Source organism: Platalea leucorodia (assembly GCF_965183815.1).
Source record: "Platalea leucorodia genome assembly, chromosome: 1".
NCBI classification, from domain to species: domain Eukaryota; kingdom Metazoa; phylum Chordata; class Aves; order Pelecaniformes; family Threskiornithidae; genus Platalea; species Platalea leucorodia.
Window position 1 is genome coordinate 122,897,222 of NC_138823.1, and position 19,652 is coordinate 122,916,873.

General features: G+C 44.9%; 1 protein-coding gene across 1 annotated transcript; it reads left to right on the top strand.

Moving 5' to 3' along the window:
- Positions 1 to 6,143: 6,143 nt before the first annotated feature.
- On the top strand, positions 6,144 to 19,254 carry CMTM6 (CKLF like MARVEL transmembrane domain containing 6). Its single transcript, XM_082313453.1, has 4 exons — positions 6,144 to 6,311; positions 11,868 to 12,044; positions 12,957 to 13,055; positions 14,571 to 19,254. Exons 1-4 carry the CDS (start codon positions 6,189 to 6,191, stop codon positions 14,709 to 14,711), a joined length of 540 nt encoding a protein of 179 aa, XP_082169579.1. The 5' UTR covers positions 6,144 to 6,188; the 3' UTR covers positions 14,712 to 19,254.
- Positions 19,255 to 19,652: the final 398 nt, after the last annotated feature.

The following is a 19,652-nucleotide window of genomic DNA, read 5'->3' on the forward strand; positions in this document are numbered from 1 at the left end:
TTCAGGTTTTTAAATCAACAAGTCTTAGGTTAATTTCTCTCTTTAGAGAGCTTCTGAAGCACTGAAGAAGAGAGGGTAAATCCTCTTTGTTTTGAACATAGTGGTACCGTCTCCTCCAGTTCCTGCATTCTGTGGTGGTTCTAGTGAATTACCTCCGTATTTTAAAAATACCTACATTAACTTAAGAACAACATGTCTGTGGTTGCATGTTGGATCGCTGGAGTTCACAGACTTGTGAAAATTGACTCAGAAGATTGAATTGTGGACTGACAAGTTTCAGCAGAGATTCTTAACTATGGCTCAGTCGTTCAAACTGGAGTCCTTAAACTTTGGCTTGCGGCAGTGATTCGGTAAAGGTGGCAGATGGAGAAATGCATGACCTGCTGATGAACAACTGTATAAATAAATTATGTCTTGAAGAAAAAAAAAAAAAAAAAAACAAAAAACCAAATGAAGCTTCCAGTCACGGATGCATGGCATATGCATCGGTATCGGAGCAGTTCTCTAGATTCTGTAGGGAAACGTCTTGAAACAGAATTTGAAATGTGCCTGAGAGAAGGGGTCCTGCTCCGGTCGGCACCCGCACGCTTCCTCGTGCAGCTGCGGTGGCGGGTGGCGGTAGGGTGAAGCTTCCCGGCTTTTAGGGCAACGGCTTAAACTGGTTGGTACTGGCCAGGTGTTTGAAAGAAAACTTGAGCTCCTGCAATCTTTTAATTTAGTTCATTTGAGCATCTGGCAAAGCACAACACCCTTTCCGAAGCTGGGAAACTGGACATGTAATATATTAGGAGTTACTGCACGAGGTGCCCTTTTTTGCAGAGGCTGGGACGGGGAAAACCTTATTAATGACTCATTATAATTTCACTTCTTCAAACAAAGCTGGCAAAATGTCACTTCTGCATATTTAAAGCTTCTAAATGTATTTCTTCCCTAAACCCTGATAGCTCTTCGGTTTTGTTGTTTTGGGGATTTTTAAATTATTACTTACAAATTATTATTTACAAAAAGGCAGCCTCCCTACCCTGCCTTTTCATTCTGTAAGACTAAAGTAGCCCGCTTCCCTCCTTAAAGTTCAGATTCTCTTCACGCTGCTGTCATTACCTACCTACAGCCCGCTCGCGCTGTTTGGGGAAAAGGAAAAAGACTTTAAGGTATCTTTACCACAAAAGGAAGACGTCTGAGAATGCGCTGCTGCGTAACCCGAGGGCTTTGGCTTCCCCTTTCCCTCTGCTGAGACCCAGACGGCGGGGCTGGTTGCTTTGTCCTCTTGAGTTGCAGTTCCCCCGCCTCCCGCTCGGATGCGAGGGGACAACTGGGGTGGGTGGGATGTCCCAGAACCATGGTGCAAAGGGAGCCTCTGTGCCAGAAGGCCCTTTTCACGCGACGCCGGGCCGCCGAGTCCGGCTCCCTCGTCTCCTTCCTTCGCCATCAGGTCAGGCACCAAAACGAAGTAAGAAATAAATGGGGTAAAACAATTTGGCAACAATACTTCGGCAGGATCCTTTGTTGTGCTTTCATGCCCTAAGGTGCAGGTGGGTTAGGTTTGTGATGACCCCAGTTCGAAAAAGAGTAACAGCATGAATAACTTCCTTAATTTTGCTCCGAATCGCCCTCGTGTGCCTTTAATACTTCAGTGGTGTTTGGTACAAAGTTTCAGTCCAGCCCGCACGATGCAGAAAGCAAAGAGGGAATACCAGAACTGCAGGAGATGATTTTTGACGAAGAACGATTAATGCTTTTCAAATGCTTTGCAGTGTGAATACTGCAAAAACACTACAAAATAAATAAACCAAATAAATTCCTTTAGACTTACAGGGCTACTTCTGTGTAGACAGGGAGCTGATTAGCTTCAAACTAAACTGTTTTGGGGGAATTTCACAAACCTCCTCTTCCTCCTTCTCTCTACCATGTTCCTACATCGGTTCTTTGAGTATCCTGGTTGTAATAAAGCTGTTCTGCAGATTTTAAGCTTGACAATTTTGAGTAAATGGCCACTTTATTTCCAGACAGTTCATAGTTTCCAGCTGAAAATGGCAGTCTCCGAAACGTGCACGTGACTTTTAGGTTATGTGGGCTGGCTACCAGACCACACGAACCCTAACTTTCTAGCGATACATCTGAAACGCAAGCACCAGCCTGCCGGGCTGCAGCCTCTTCTTGGGGAGCAAACTTAATTTGCGGTAGGACACCTGCAGCCGCAGAACTGTTGCCTATCGCTGCCTCACGGCCTCGTGCTTCTCTGTGCTGCGCAGACGCAAGCGGAAAACACTGACGAGAGCTGGCCTAACCCTGCGTTTGGGAAATGTGGGGAGTTGAGGGGTTTGGGTTTTTTTTTCTCTTGTGCCATAAGGGATACTCAGGAATAGCTGTTAAAAATGCTAATTCTTCATCTTCAGCTGTTTAAAAATCACACATTCTAGCATGTTGGGATGGTGATCGGGGTTTGTGAAGTTTGGTTGCAATACTGAGCCCAAAAATAGAGCCTCAAGAGCTGAAGAAGTTTCAGCAGATGCCACACGTTCAAGTCTTTTCTGAGCTCTTTGCCGCAGTACTTGGAATATTCCCTTTGCTAGCGAGGCACCTCTATTTACCTCGGACATGGGGCTGGAGTCACCAACGAAAGCTGCTGAGGTGCTCGTGTGGGAACACCAGAACGGAGAGCAGGGGAGAGCCGTGCCTCCGACCGGCTGACTTCAGCGGAGCTCCCCAAATCGTGCAGTAGCGATAAACCTCACCGCCCTTCCAACGAAACCCAGGCCGGCTCCTTCAGTGGTTTGGGCTTTTAAGCTGCTTTCCCGTCCCTCTCCTTCCTTCTCCCGCACCCTCTGAGAAGAAGAGCAAAAACCCCACAGCCGCGTTTACGAACACGGGAAAAGGAGACTGTTGGGGGGTGAGGTCGGTGGAGGCCTGCTGCCAGTTCCGAGTGCGAGGCACTTGGGCTTTCGCATCGTACTGCCACAGAGCCGGTGCCAAAGAGCCACCGGGGCGTCACTTTATGAAAACAACGATGCAGCCCCGGCAGCTACAGGTATCTGCCTCATTCCGCTGGCTGGCATTTGGTCAACTGCTTCAAGGAGCTCCAGTCACGCTGCTTTGTCAATCATTTCAACATGAGCGGCAAGGAGCGGTAACTGTCACACAGCTACACCTGTAATCGCCCCGAAAGAGGCGGCTTTCTCAACTTAATTGGTATTGCTTTTTGGTCGCTACGGTGGGTATCTGTGGAGAAGATGTAATGAGGGAGAAAACCAGGTCGCTCGTGACCCGTCTGCTTCCGCCGGTCTGCCGCGCTCTGCCCGGCTGGCTGGAGGTGTTGGCGTGGCGCGGGACCCAACTCCAGGGCCGCTGCTCTGCCACCGCGCCCTGCCTTCAGCTCTGGTCCCGCCGCTCCGGCAGAGGCCGCGGCGGCGGTTAAGACAGACTTCTCTTGTTGGAAAACTCTGTCAGGTGTAGCACGTAAACAGAAGGAAATGAACAGACGCACCTCTGGAATGGGATTTCCATTACGTCACAGCCAGCTAATTACAGTTACCTGCGTTACGCAGGCTTGCTATTTATCGTAACTGTTGTTTTGATTTGCATTCCCTCTTTAAAGGGGAGAGACTGAACTTGAAAGACGGTGCTGATGAAAAGGGTGAGGAACACCTGCAGTTTGTGTGAACAGCAGCATTTGTATGTTCTAACATAATGCCCGAAGTATTTTTAAGCTGTCAGGCCCTATGCTGTTGTCCAGTTTTCATTCCCACTCTATCACATGATCTATAAATAAATATATAATAACTATATATATAAATAAATAAAGTGGCCTAAATAAGTTAGGCTTTAAATGGCAAGCTAGCCTTTATAATTCATGCATCACTGTTACGTATTTCCCGGAGAAGGCCTGAACAGGAAAAACAACTCTTAAAGACAGCAGTAACTAGAAAAAGGTTGCCATATAGTTTATCCTTTGTAGGTTTGTCTTGTGTTTCTGTGACTCCTTGAAAAGCGGTCTCTCCTCAAGACAGTTGCCTTCAAGACTAACATCTGTGTTCATAATCTAGTAATGCTGCATTAAGGCACTGGGAAAGATTAAAAAGGGAACAACTACAAAATAGCCTAAGATGCTACCAAACACCTTAAAAGATCTGGCAATTGCTTCTATCTCCGTTAAGTCCTGTCTCCCTCAGGCCACCACAGAGCCTAGTCACGCGCTTTGTGGCTTTGGAGTTATTCAGCCAGTTTTGAGATATCATCAAGGAAGAAACAAAACAAAAAGGGAATTTCCTTCAGAAGAGAGATGCCAGCCTCTGTAACGTAATCTTATTTATAACATACTGATGTAAAAAAAAGGTAACGAAAGCACCAGGGACTCGTAAATGTAAATGTACCGACTACACCTACCTGCTCAGTCCTGCAGCCTGGGATGCTGCCAGCGCAGCTACCTTAGACTCATCCCGACCCCAGGCAGAAGCTAGGGCACACCCACGGCGACACCTTACTTATTTTAGCGGAAACTCCCGTGCCTTGGGAGTTACAGGACTTGCCCTACTTATTCACCCCTCGAGCCAGTTCCTGCAGCTGAACACTGCTCACGGCACAGCCAAGGCTGTACCACCCTGCCTGGGGACCCCACACGTTGCCTCGTGCTGTCTCACCGGGAGAGGTTGTGTGTACGGCCTGCTGGTACGCGTTCAGCACGGAGCATGGCCCAGCTGCTTTTACCCGGCCCGTGCTACTCCGTCCGTCCAGTTCACGGTGGCCCTCGGCAGAGTTAAAAACAGCACCTACCTCGTGGGTGACTGTAGCACGCATCCCTCCACTTCACCGCGCGGTTCTGAAAGCAAGGCAGCGTCTGAACAGCCTGCTCTGTGCCCTACGCACGTATAAAGCCATGGTTAAGAGAGCAAATTGCCGTCTTTTCTATCAGTAGGTTGTATTTGACTGAATTTAAGTAAGTGAAGTAAATCTGAACTTGACTATGAAGGACAGTAATAGTTCTATAGTTCTGTGGATAATACATTAATAATATAAAAGTGAACGTAACCACTTTTGGTTAGATACAACAGGGTTGATCTACTCTTATGTCTACTCTTGCGTAGGCACCGAAAGCTGTAGCTTCTTTTTAAAGTTGATCTGGGTAAAGGTATGGAAGTATATTAGCAGAGACTCAGGGATACTAGTGTTTTCTCTCATTGACAACAGGGAATGGTTGGGGTTTATCCCCAGTTGGCAACTGAGCACCACAGAGCTGCTCGCTCCCCCTCCCCAGTGGGATGGGGGAGAGAATCGGAAAAAAAAAGTTAAACCCGTGGGTTGGGATAAAGACAGTTTAACAGGACAGCAGAGGAAGAGAAAATAATAGTAATAATGGTAAAAGAATACACAAAGCAAGTGATGCACAATGCTCACCGCCTGCTGACTGATGCCCAGCCCGTCCCTGAGCAGCGATCGCTGCCCCCCAGCCATCTCCCCCCAGTTTATCTACTGGGCATGACGCCATACGGCATGGGACAGCCCTCTGGCCAGCTGCCCTGGCTGTGCCCCCTCCCGGCTCCGGTGCACCCGGCAGCGCAGGGGAGCCTGACAAGGCCTTGACTTCATGTAAGCACTGCTCAGCAACAGCTAAACCATCAGTGCGTTGTCAGCATTATTCTCACCCTAAATCCAAACCACAGCACTGTACCAGCTACTAGGAAGAAAATTAACTATCCCAGTGGAAACCAGGACAGGAGCGTAAACCGGGAAAAAAACCCTTCTGATACGGCAATCTGGTGTGACAACAGCAAAGTAAATGATCTTGTAAACTCTTCGAAATAAGCACCCCTTACAAAACCGGGAACAGCCCCCGGCCTGAGGCGGCCCCTGGGCACGGCCCCCCCCAGCCCGGGCCTGAGGCGGCCCCTGGGCACGGCCCCCACCGGCCTGAGGCGGCCCCTGGGCACGGCCCCCTGGGCGAGGCCCCGGCCCCGCCGCCCCCCGCAGGCCGCCCTCGGCAGCCGCGCCCGCCCGCCGCGGGGGGGAGCGATGGCGCTCGCTGCCGGAAGCGCCCTTGTCCCGGCGGGGCCTGGGCGGGCCGCCGGCGGCCCGGCCCTGCCCGGCCCTGCCCCTGCCGCCACCTTCCCCTTCTCCCTCCCGCCCCTCCCTCCCACCGCCGCCGCCCCTTCCCTGTCGCTCTCCCCCAGCTGGCAGCCGGCGGCGGCGCGGCCATGGACAACGGCGACGTCTACAACCCGACCACCGAGCCGCAGGCCAAGCCGCCCCGCCGCTTCTTCAGCTGCACCCTGCGGCACCTGCGGGGATGGCGGCTGCCGACCAAAGCGCTCCAGGCGGTGAGTCCCCTCCCCTCCTCTACTCAGCCCGGCGGGGAGCGGCGGACGCGGGAGGCGGGGAGCTGTTGCCGCCCGCCGGCGGGCGGGCGGGCGGACTGACTGACTGACCGACCGACCGACCGACCGACCGCCTCCGCAGGCCGCGGCCGCCTCCCCCGCCCCGTGGCCGGGGACGAGCCGCGCCGGGCGGAATGGCGGCGGGGCGGCGGAGGCCGAAAGCCCCGCCGAGGTGGCCGCGCCGGGCTGTGCGGGCTGCGGCCGCTCCCGCCCTGCCGGCCGCCCGCTTTGCAGCTGCCCCTGCGTACCGAAGGGGCGGCTTTGGGCATGGAAGGGAGCGCGGTGCCACGGCCGCCGGCCTTAGGACAACCCCCGCCGCTTAAAAATTAAACTCTTCACCGGCAAAGCGCAGGCTCCACCAGAAGGCCCGGCTTCAGGCGCAGCAGAGGCAAAGCCCGGCTTTGCTCTTGGTCACTAAAGCTTTGCGGAGTTGTGGCTCGGATGGAAAGCAGAGGCGGTGCCTTACGGTGCCGCCGTCTCGGCGGGGATTGCGTTGTGGTGGGGAAGGAACAGGCTTGTTCCTTTTTCGTGTTCCAGCTGCGGGCGCAGGCGCTGCCATCGGGCGGTTGTGCGAGCCCTGCAGCCGAGGTGCCGTGGTTCAGGGGGCTGCCGTCGTTGCGGTTTAACACCAGAGGGAAACCTGACGGGGAACTCGGTATTTTCTTCTCAGGGCCGCGTTGGATGAAAGCAGGAGGTAGAAGCCTTGGGTTGACCCTCAGGGTAGGGCAGCAGAACCGGGAAGCTCTTGCTGGGTCATCAGATCCAGACCTCCCTCTCCTGCCACCCGTTTGTAAGCGGATCACGCTGCGAAAATCTCATTTCTCCCGTGATTCATGGGAGAAAATTGCACCAGAAACATGCAGTGGTGGTGGTGGCCCGCTGTATGAGACACTGCGGTGCATCACTTCATGCTGGGCAGTCCTGTGCCCACCAGGACATAAAAGGCTTATATTCGGCTTGCTTTTTGCCACGTCTAACGTTATTCCTGAACGCATTCAGCAGCCGGGCGCCTGATTCGGATTCCTGCTTGTTCTGCGCTCGGCTACGGGCTTTTCCGAAACGTGCCAGTGGGACTGTGCTGATGAGGACAGGAGGAGCTTCATTTTTAAGTGCTGGCAGGGAGGTAGTGAAATCGAAAGTGGGGAAAGGCAGCTGACTGTAAATGTGTGTCAAAGTACATTTTCCAGCCAACAAAGTGGCTTTTTAGTCAGATGTCTCACGCTCACGGGAATTGTAGGTGGTTTCCAGCCCTTTCTCATTACTTCACCATTGCAGAAAAGAGGACATTTGGTTTTTAAACTTTGTCTCGCACACGGTCAAAAAACCCTTCAACCATAAATGTAAGATTCTTGAGTGCTGGTACAGATAATGGTAATGCTGCCAAAAATGATGTTTCCTAAGAGTGCTTAAAAAAATCATACCCAAGAGTGCTTTAAATAAATAAATATAATAGAACATAAACTTTTACTTCATCTACTGGAGATTAATAAAGTAAGATCTGCTGGCTGTTGCTCCCAAACAAGCAGATCATCTATATAAGTGGTTTCACTGGCTAAAATAAACCATTACATAGGCAAATTTACTGGTGTACCAAAGTCTTAAACTGTTTACCTGAACAGATGCATTATTTAAAAAGCTTTCTGGGTAGGAAAAAGGAAAATTATGATTATCCTAAACAGGATGGATAGCTGCTTGATATGCTCCTAAAGAATTTATGGCCTGTACTGTCTTTCAACAAGAGAAAAAAGAAAATGGAATAGCTGTTCACCCTCCTAATTTCCAACAGTTTTTTCCCCCCTTTTTGTTTCCCTGTACCAAAACGCACAGATCTCAAGAGTTCTTGCTCAAAACACTTTAAACAAGACCCAGAAATTACTGAAGGTGGAAGCCTCAGTATCACCAGTAAGAGAAATGTTCCTGTTTTGGGAAAGTGTTGATTTTTGGAAACGGCAGTGATGGTGACGGTCACTAACATCTATTAGCCTTGTGTTACAGTGGTGACTGTGAGTTGTTATTGGGATTACGCACTGATAATCACTCGCGTGGACTGCTAAACAGGGTATCGCACTCGGAAAATCAGCGGTCTTCATCATAGAAGTGATCGAGTATTTTACAAAGCACTCTGAAATCACCTGCAGAAAACTGGTTTCTAGACCTCGGAAATGCTTTTCTTCTGATTAATAATGGCATACATTGTAATATTAGCCTGCCTCATTAAAGCTTTTTGGGCAAATGAAATAAGGAAAATGTAACTGCCAAAAGGATGTTGGGAGGCATACTTATTGCAGGGGTTTTGAGATTTTTTTTTTTTTAATTATTATTTTTTTTTATATAGGTGGAATGTTTTTGTTAGTCCATGACTGGTTCAAATTCTGTGCGAGGATAAATGGCACAGCACATATTGTGCCAAGACTGAGGTAGCAACAAATTCTTATCTAAAGCAGAAATACTTGTCATCAACTATTGTTTGACTTGAACAAAAATGCCCGAATTGGAAAGGAAAATTGCGATTCAGTCTTAAAAATCTGTTCTTTTTCTGAGCTGATCACTTCCTAGAGGAGCCCTGACTGGGGAGACTGCCAGAATTAATATGTGCACCCATCTGAACTAGAAGATTTGTATCGGGAATGCCACTGCTGAGCATTTTCACAGGCCTGTTGGAAAGTTCATTGATCTGCTTTATTTTTGTAGCATTCTATTGTAGCCTTTTCACTTACTAAATCTAGAAACTTGACACGTGTAGAAACTTCCAACAGTAATTTCAGTATCAATGAATAACTTCTTGCTGGTAAGGGACAGATGAAGATGTTTAAGTTCTGGTGTACGTATAGACAGATAGGACTAAAAATTAAAGAAAAAAAAAAAGAAGTTAAAAACTGCATTTCCAAGGCTGCTTTTGCATTTACAGCACAGAGGAAGGCAAGCAGCGCACGCATATGGCGAGGTGTGGGTTTTCCCGCCGTGCCCTGCCCTGCCTGCCGGGTCACCTCTGCCTCCCGGCAGCGGTGCAGGGCTCCGGGCGAGAGGGAAGGCAGGTGGCGGTGGCTGCCTGCTTTTCTCTTCAGGTGTTACCCTGGGCTTCAGGGTGAAAGAAAATCTGCCTGGAAGGTTTAGCTCTCAAGAAACTGAGGAGCTGCCTCTCCACTTGTTGTTGGCGGCTCAAACAAAAGCAGTAGTGATGTTCTGGGCATTGGCTGCTAGGGATTCTCCATGGGATCCGTGTGGAGGAGGCAGATATAAAAACAAAACAGAAGGAGCTTTGGCTGCTTCATGTAAGCCTGTAGAGGTCTGCACTCATCCCAGGACTAACGCTGACGGACGAAGGTGGATCTCCAGCAGAACAGGTCTTGGGAAACTGAATGAAATGTGGAATCTCCCGGCTTGTTTAAAGCGGCTCATGTATTTGTACTGTATCTAGTAGTGGGATGTTACTAAAATGCAGATGAATAATAGAGATTATAATCTTCTGGCTAGTAGTAGAAAAAACTTCTTGCTATCTTATATAGCTGTAACTGTATAAACTGAAGTTAGGCACTCCTCTTTTAGTGGTATTTAAAACTACTGTTCTTTTGTAGTAGGACAACAGAGTAATCCCTTTTGTTTCTCATAGTGATATCAAGAAGCAAGTTAAACCCAAGCAGAACTCTCTGTCAGCTTATAAATGTGCTGCTGATACATTACTTTAACCAAAGTTCCTCAAGCTAAGGCTTTTTTAACAAATGTACTTTATTTTGTTATTCAGCTTATTAATAAAAAATTGAATAGTGACTTGGACAAGTCCCATATAGGACTCCACTTGGTAAATCTCATTCATTTGACACTGAACCCTTTATAGCTACTCTTTGAGTGGGATTTTTTTCTAGTTGTTTGTACACTCAGCAGAGAGGGGTTTTTTCAGGTATTTAGGTCATCATATGGTTATCTGGGCTTACAAATTCTTTTAAGGGCAGGTTTATTTCCTTTCTGTTCTGTTTCATCCCAGGTGAAAATGATGGCATTCAGTTTTCAGTGCTGATAAAAAGAGCTAGAACAATACATGAAAACGTATTTCACACTTTAGCTGACCCTGTGAAAAATGTGAAATTGAAAGTCATTGGCTGCAGCTGTAAGCAAATCTTTAGAAATGAAACAAAACAAAGCAAAAACCTTAAAAATTGGAAATTGAGAGTTGAAAACATTCCTTGGACAGCCCTTGTAGCGACTGTTTTAGGTGTGAGGGCTGCTGAGAAGTTTGCCTTGCCAGCCGCTGCGGGAGAGAAGGGAAGTATGTGGAGGCCCGATAGTAATACTGCAGTTTCGCAGCTCCGGTTCTTCGCCTTTCTGAGATCCTGTTTACTTTATATGATTGCAGAATATTCAAAACACAAGGCTTTGAAGTGCCCTTCTGAGGTCTGGCATAGTGGGGGAATTTATAGTTCGCACATGCTAAATTGCTGTTTTTATTTTTACTGTCAGAAAACTGAAACTGAAGGCTGGTGGTTGTTTTCCAAGAATAAGGTGCAGATGAAGCATCTGCAGTCGCTAATAACGGGAAAATAACAATTCTGAATTTTAGAATTTTTATTAAAAATAGGGTCATCATCCTTATATCAGTCTCAATTTTATAGCTGAGTCCGATTCAAGGGACCTGAATGGTTTTGTTTTAATTTGGCGAACTCCTTACTGCAAGGATCTGTAATCCTGTGTCAGCTTTATGGGATGAAGGAAACTAGCAAGAAGTGGCCAAAATGAGAGAACATTTAAATAAAGCAATATTCTTTCTTGTACAGTAAAATAGCAGAACATCCAGCAGCAGATGTATGGTGACTGTACAGGAATTAACTCATGTTCTTTCCTCAAAACATACTGTGACAGGAAGGTGAACATGAGCTTCTGCATAAATCAAACAGTGTCCAACATGGCTTAAACATAGTTTAAGGTTTTGGTTCCTACAAGTACAGCTGAGCTTCTGTCCTTACTGGGTCACAAGCACATGAGCGATTAGCTACATGCACTTTCTCTGAAGTTTATCAAGGGAGGTAACGTCGGCTGTAAACTTTCAGGGAGGTAGCTGACTCTGTCGGTGCCATCCAATTTCCCCCTCCACCCTGAACCCAAATGCATTTAAAATGAAGTGCAGTTGCCAGTAGTAAGCAATGGCATTTTTGCTCGTTCTGAGCGGGCTGTGCGCTGGCCACGCTGCCTGCCTCGTCTGCTTCCAACTGGCCATCGCACAAAACCACAAATCAGGAATCTTGACTGTCTAATCCAGCAGCCTGTGCTTGGCAGCGGGTGCTCAGCTTACCTGAGTGTAGTTTATTGTCCAACTTTAACAGCAAGTGTAAACCGTGTCACTATATAATTATTTCTGCCTCTAAGAAAATAGAACTCGGAAAAATTCTGCGCTATGTAGATTGAGGATTTTCCTTACAGCTGTCTTTATTAATGTTCATATCGGAGATGTCTGTTTGCTGAAGATTTAGAGACTTGATCCAACTCAAGCATGTTACTTGTTTGCAGATTCTCTCTCTTCTGGCTGTTATTTGTGAAGAAATTGTGGAGGATTGTATCAAGTGTGGAGGACTTTACTTCTTTGAATTCGTAAGCTGCAGTGCCTTTCTTTTGAGCCTCCTGATCCTGTGTGTGTATTGCACTGATGCATATGAAACACTTGGGGAAGATAAAGTACAGAAAGTGGTAAGGGAAGTTTTTTTTAAAACAAACCATTTCTTGTAAGTGCTTAAAGACTACTGTGGAGTAAAAAGGCTACGCAGAATGAATCTGCTTTTCTTCTCTGTTTAAAGGGTAGATTAAAGTAGCTTGTAGTTTAAAAAGATGAGTCAACTTTGAGAGTCCCTTTTATATTGACAACTTTTCCAAAATTGTCATGTTGGTTACCTGCAGGATTTTAGGATTTGTGTGAAAGTCTTTCACACAGACTAATACTACTGCATAGTCGTTGCATATATGTACATATACAGAACACAGTTTACTGCTGACATGATACTTGCAACTTGCCTGTTTACCCTATCTGTTTTCCTACTGGGTGTAGCCTACCTCCTTATTGGTAATAATCATACTTGTTACAGTTCCTGCTTTTATATTTCAGAACATCCAGCAGTGGCACAAAATTGCTCTGTAAAGTCAGTGAGAATATTATAGCGTCTTTTGAGCGTCCCTTCCTATTTGTCTTCAGAGCAAACAGTCGGGTTTTTTACGTGAAGGTACAGATGAGGGAGTGTAGCAAGAGATTTGAATGAGCACATTTATTTACCGGTTTCTGGTTTCCTAGATGTTTTACATAGGGAATAATGCTAGCATGGTTGACCTGAGTCAGAATTTGATTGTGAAATAAGTTAGATGAAATGAATAAAATACTTAAAGAAGACAAAACCAGGGGAGTACGTAATGCAGACTCTCTTAAATAATTGATAATGTTGAATGTTGTTTGGAATATAGTTGTAGAATGTATGTTCTGAAGCTCCCATTAGCATCGACGTTTCAAAGCATAAATTCACTGGCAGATTAACTCAGCTGCTGTTACGATGCTTGTTCTTTTTCAGGTAGTATATCTACAATTCTATAACATTCTTTTTTTTATATTTGCAGAATGTGTTTGCCATGCCAGCCATAGGTGCCTTTTTTCTGTTAGCGTCAATAGTGCTTGCTGCGACCAGCTCTGGGTCTGCTGTTGAAACTGCTGCATGTGTAAGTCTTAAAATTGCATAATTTACTTTGCAGTTATCTTGTATGTTCATTTCTTTGCCCTCTAAACCTCACTCAGTTTGCAGGGAAGAAACTGGGCAGGGAACAGTATTCAGTGCATTGCGATGTTTCAGGAGGAATTACCTATTTCAGACCTTCCAGAAACTTCCTGTAGGAAATCCAAAGAGCAGGCATTCCTCAGGATTGCTCGAAAGCTCTGCGTGCACTTGCAGCTCGCCAGCGTTGTCGGCTTGCTTCTGGGTTCCTCAGACTTCACTGCCTTGGCTCCGTATTATTCCCTGTCATCTGTCACCGTTTCGACGTTGCCCTCTCTCACAGCTTCCCCAGTTCTCTGATAGCCTGTCTCTGAAATGCCTACTTTTTTCCTCAATTGTCCGTTCATAATGCCACCCCCTCACAAAGTCAGCAAGAAACCATGTCTTTTGCCAGGCATTATAAAGCATACGTGGAGAATGTTGACTTGCAAAGGCTGCAGTAAGAGCAGCAGTTTCCTCAGTGACAGAAATAGTTAGAAGAGCAACAGGGCATGGATCTCCCAGGGAACACTGAAGAGGCTCAGGGCAAGGCACTGAAGAGACTTTGGGATGCTGTGGATGTCGTAATTCCTCACTCCTTTGGCACTTCTTTAGAATAACTTGGGAATTGTGAATACGTGAGTTTAAAAGATCAAATTTTGATTTTATTCTTGAATGAGAAAAAATTAGTTAGAAAAGAAAGCAAAATAGTTCTGTTCCACAGGCAGCACAAGCTATTAGAGGTACACGCTTTTGTGTAGTCATCTTCTGTGATGTTGATTTATTCAAACCTAATGCTTTGAGTATGAAGTCTTTCCGTTTTTTTTTTTTCTGGCGCTGGAAAAACAAAAACTATTGTGCTTTGAGACTTACTAGTGTCAAATTGCTTTGGGGCAAACAGTTGTGTAAAATTTAGGTAAAAGTTAGAATAATGCATGTGTTTCCTTGTTTGAAAGAAGCTGCTGAAAGCAGCCTTCTCCTTATCGCTATCATACCATGACTGAAATGTCATTAACAAAATGTCATTTCATCCCCCCTTGCTGACCTGGTAAGGACGTGCTTAGGCTCTGCAGATCTCTCCCTTCACCTTCCATGTGTTACTCTTCTTCACTTATCCCTTGAATCAGCAGCCATCTCTTGGATAAATACTCTGCTATACCACCAATGCCATGCTGCTTTAATAACTCATTTCTGCAACAAAATGAGTATACTTTTACTATTAAGGGCTGTTTAGAACATATTGCACGGTTCAAGCTTGATTAAGAGAATGAGAACTGTAAAAACTTTTGCATTAAATGTGCTAGAATTATGGTTTCTGATCTGTTTCTAATTTAAATGGAACCACTGATTTAAGGAGGACCGTAATCTTAATGTATAAGCGTTATTAATGTATGTAACTAGTCCAGCAAATCTCTCCAAACAATGTTAGAATACTGTTAATGTTTGTACATTTTAAAATCATGTATTCCTTTCACTTTCACAGGTGTTTGGATTTCTTGCAAGTGGTGCATTTTTAGCTGAAATTATTATAGAGTATTATTGTCGGAAACAAAACGTCGACCGATGCACTGAAAATCCTGGCAACGCTCAGAGAGCCACAGAAAGTCGGCCACTGAATAAATAAAGCTTTCTCGAATTATTTCTTTTTTTTGAATGGAGAAAACTAAAATGAACTTTCAGTGCACCGTAGGTAACAACTTCTGTCCCTTCCTTCTAACCAATTTTCTACGCATTGCTCATCACAAAACTTTATAGATCCTTAGGTCAAGTAATGGCATCTTGAGCATCGTGTTCTAAGGTAACTGGTCCTGCTTAATAACTGGTCCTGCCACCTGTTCAGGTGACAGACACTAAAAAATCTTGTGTCTAAATAGAATAACTTAAGGACAACAGTGTGCTGATTTGATTTTTGACAGAGGTGACTAATAAAGGTTAATGTGTGATGATAAACTCTGAGCTATTCCCTAAAGACATTTTCTGTGTAAATGGACCAGATACTTCTGTTCCAAGTTATAAATTAGTACAGCAGAATTTGTTCTTGTACTTACTGGTCAAACCGAATGTAAAAGGGATACCTGATTGGAGCCTTACAGAAATGCTTATCCTTACATAAGGGGGTTTGTTTTGTTTTTACTATTCATATGTCTCAGTTCTGTCCGTGGAGACCAGTTCAAGGGAATAGCGAGCGTAGGGGTTTTATGGGGAGGGCAATGTAACGGTATATTAAGGAGACAGTTTTGCACCCCGTGGTCGTCAAAGTTTGGACTTGTATGCCAGAATCTTCTTTCAGATTGTTTCAAAAGCTATAAAAGTTGCAGGAAGAAACTTGAAAAGCCAGCTGTGAGAGGAAAAAGATGAAGAATAAATATTTTCACGAAGTAATGCAAAAAGTGGCAATCTGAACATCAATGGGAAAGACGTTACAGCACGTTGGTACTATCCTGGTGAATATTACTTGCAAGGTTAATACCATATGCAGCTTGTTTATGCATAGCAAATGGTTAAGTTTTGCCAGAATGGTTATGAACCCCACCATTTTCTTTGTTTATAAATATGGCACTAGCTTGAGACTTCTTGCTGCTGACTAGGTCAGTTGGTAAAGAGGTAAATAAGCACTGGTACCCTTGATTTGTCTTAAAAGCAACAGGCTGTGGGACTGCAAGAAACACTACTGATGCAACACGTATCAGACAAGCGACGGACATATCGGAGCAGATGTTGACGGCTGTAAAAGAAATGAAGTGGTGAAGAGGCATTTTTTCAGAGGTCAGAGGCAGAAGCAAGACTGCTAGACCTCACTTAAGAGGAAAGTCTTCAAAAGCAGAGCAAATTGCTGTAAGCCAGGAGATGTTCCAAAATACCAAAGCAAATGAGAAAAAGCTGATTATGCAAAAACAGTTCTTGTTTGGGTGCTCGTGACATTTGCCGTGTCTTCCAGGCATTAACTCTATTTCATCAATACCCTAGTGTGAGAAATTTATAGTCCTGTAACCTGTTGTGGCAGCATTAAGATAAGCCCTCCAGAAATTGGCTGAGCAAGCTGTATTTGGAAAAGGATGAGGAAGCTGTCGTAAGACAAAGGACCGTAAAAGAACGTCAGAGTTTTTTTCCAATGCTGCCGCTTTCTGATGAATGTGAGTTTGTGATGTTCTCTCTCTAAGCTCTGAGACTTAAGTCTAACACTACACTTAGCTTGGAGGATGTAAAATTTTGACAGGTGGTGTGAAGCATCAAGCTTAAGCTGTAGCTTGGTTTCAGAGCCATGCATATAATACTTTCTTTCACAGAATTTTCTGCTTTGTGAAGAAGAAATGCTCTTTGGACTGCCTTTTTTTTCCTTGTATTTATTAGTGTCCATTTGCACTAAAACCTGATCTCAGTCTAGGTGTACAGAGCTTGCTGTAGCTGTCTCTGAAAACTGGGTAGATTAGAGATGTTTTGTTTACAAGCAGTGTTACTGGTGATATGAAACTTGCCTTAATGAGAAATCTCTCTGCTATGATTTGCAGTGTCTTTCTTTGGGGATTGTGTCCGTATCTATGATTAACATTCCAAGGGATTTTTTTTGTTTTTTATTGCCCAGGCTTCTACTCAATTTGTTTTCACAGCAAAATGCCTGTAGTCCCTAAATCTCGATCTGTAATTAAAAGCTGTAAATATAGTGTAAGAGTAACACTGCACTGCTGATATTTATTAAGCAACGCAGCACCATGATGGGACTTTTATCTTGAGGTCATTTTTCTTGTAATTTTTCTCAGTTTGAAAATATATGAAGAGGGTTCTGGGGTTTGGTTTCTTTTTCTATAGACTTTTCCCCACCTAAGTGCTTTGTTACTGGTGTCCATTCCTGAATTGGAGATAGTGGTACTGAGAAGGATCTGTAAAGTTCTCTCTCTGCCTTGGCCTCCCTGTCCATGATATCTACTGCTGATACTTCACAGAGAAACTGAAATACAGAGCGAGTTATTTTCATGAAAAGGTGCCACAAGGAGTTGGTGTCAGAAGAAGGTGGCTCTGAGTGAGATCTCCTGACTCTCATGATCTGACTGTTAGGCCTTTTGAAGCAAATACTGCCAACCTTTGCAGAACGGTTTGATGGATTCTACTAGGACACTATGATACATCCTGGCATCCCTGGTGTGTTTTGGGTTGTTAGTGAGGGCGTTTTGACATGTTTTTCGTTTTCATTTTAGTGTTCCAAGTAGGTAGTTTATACCCAGTCTCTCACCCACTGACTGATCCATGTGTAGATCTGAGGATCAGATTCCATCTCTGACTGAAAGGGACGCAAGCGTTGCCGTCGGCTAATGAAAAGGACAAACGCTCGTCTTCGGGAAACTGGTTAGTTGTTTTCCCGTATGTCACAGAAGCTTGCTAATAGGAAGAGTCCTGCTATTCTTCACAATACCTATTGCTCCATTCCAGATACTGTTTAGCTGGCATTAATCTGTCACGTAGTAGTTAAATACTACAAGCAGACAAGTCACATACTGGTGATAGATTTAAGGCAATTGCTAAATTGTTGCTCCCAAACCAGCTGTTGGCTAACGAAGCAGTTTCTGCATGGTGGTACTATTAATCCTAGGCTTCGACGCACAAGGTGTTCTTTTTTGTTCTGTTTTAAAATAGTTGAGAGGCAGGTTTGCTAGTGTGTATGGTGTTCTCTGCTTCTGCAAGGTTGTTTCCTTAAGCTTCATCAGCTTCCTAAGATAAAGGGGCAGGTGTGTGTCCCTCCCAGCTTCTCTGCCCTCCCAGGCTAGGTGCGGGGAGAGACTTGCTTGCTGCCACGGCTGAGCAGACTGGTCTCCTGCAGTCTTGACATACCCACTTTGATGCTTCTGACGTCGGATCCAGGCTTTGAGTGTCTTGTCTTTTAATTAGACTGATCCCAGAGAATGGCGTTGGAGCTGGATTAAACATCTGTTTTTGCAGGAGCTCTGCGTGTGTGGCTGGATGTCTCTTACCCCTCCCGTGCTCTGTCAGCAAAGCGGTCTGCTTGTTTCCCAGCCTGCTTCTGATGAAATCAGCCTGCTTTATTTAAACCAGCTCTTTAAATTACTTACATTAAGTTAGCTGATTTTGACTGAAGTGGATTAGGGGTTGTTCAGGAGAGTGGTAGGAGCTCTGGCAGAAGTGCTGTTACAAGCAACTGTCTTAAATTTCTTCATCTGTTTGCAAAGCAACCATCTCTGTAGCATCTTAACTGGTAGTAACACGTGTGGAAAGAAGCAACTGGCCCAGTATGTCTGCCTGGGGATTGTCTTCTCCCTTCTTCACCATGGTGCTTGGCAGTTGTGTTGCGAGCCTGCTCAGACGCATTAAAAGCATTCAGCTTTTCCAGTTGAGCCCGTCCAAAAAAATACTTAAAGGCTCTGCACCCGCTTTCAGGCTTTGTTTACGGTGCCTTGAGAATCGGTGCAGAGGATTCTCCAGGACATGTGAGGACTTGCTGTTAAGTGGCTGGACTGTGAGTTTCTGCTCTGAAGACCTATGCGTGCATTATGCCGATTGTGAATGTTACTTTTTGCGTTTGGCGTTGAGCCCACGCTAAAATCACAATGCTACCAGTGCCCTTTGTGTTCTAAATCTGTGAAGGAACTGTGCCTTACTGCTTGCGCTCTGCGCTTAAAAATAGCAGGGAAGGGTTGTGGTCTGTTAGAATCGAGTTCTACCTTTGCACCCTCCAACTTGAACAAGCAGTGAGCTATCATCTCCCACAATTCTCGGAGCTCTTTACAAGATGTTTTTGCATAATGGCCATCATGGTGATCCTCATTTAAATTTGTGCAATAAAAATACCAAGCTTTCTACACTGAAGGGAAATAAATACTTTGTGTAATTTTTTAAAGGTTTTATAAAATTGTAATGAATCAAGATGCTGGTGGTGCTTTTAAGATGGAAGTTCATCTTTGTTTTAGTCTATTTCTGTAAATGTAAGCAGATCTCTAGATACTAAATTTTATGCTGTTCAGAACTATTTATCACTTTTAATACCTTTGAGAATTTAAGTGACCTTTAATGATTATTAAATCAGGATGATAATACAGTAGTTTTATATATATAAAATAAAAATTTTATACAGTTTTGTTGCCTTGAATTTCCATTTAAATAATTATGAAATACTTAAATATTTTTTCCATTCTAAACCTGTGGTCGTTTTTAATGTATTATGCTTTTTTGGTCTTAAGAAATTTCTAAAATATTTTGTAAGCATTTTTTAAATAAAATATTAGTAAATAACTTGAGTGTTTCTCGTTTCTGCTGCTATGATTTGGTGTCTCTATGTAGTTCTCCCAGAGCCGACCACAGGAAATAACATCATTCTTTTTTCCTGGTTTGGAGGAAAGAGCTCGCATTGTGTTTGCCTGTTACCAGGGAAGAGGGTCCAACTTGCAGAGCTGGATATTCTCACTGCAACTTCCCAGGAGGAAAGGTCCAATAAGGTCAGTGTTGCCTCATACCACAGGGTCCAACCAAACTGCTTTGCAACAGCCTTTACACCCACCAGGGTCTCTAGGTTACTGTCACAAGCGCAATTCAAGTGCTGCTTTCCTATTGTCTTGAG

Coding starts and splice junctions, on each gene's coding strand:
- CMTM6 (XM_082313453.1), top strand. CDS start 6,189: ATGGACAACGGCGACGTCTACAACCCGACCACCGAGCCGCAGGCCAAG. Junction 12,045..12,956: donor AAGATAAAGTACAGAAAGTG/GTAAGGGAAGTT, acceptor TTATATTTGCAG/AATGTGTTTGCCATGCCAGC. Junction 13,056..14,570: donor CTGTTGAAACTGCTGCATGT/GTAAGTCTTAAA, acceptor TCACTTTCACAG/GTGTTTGGATTTCTTGCAAG.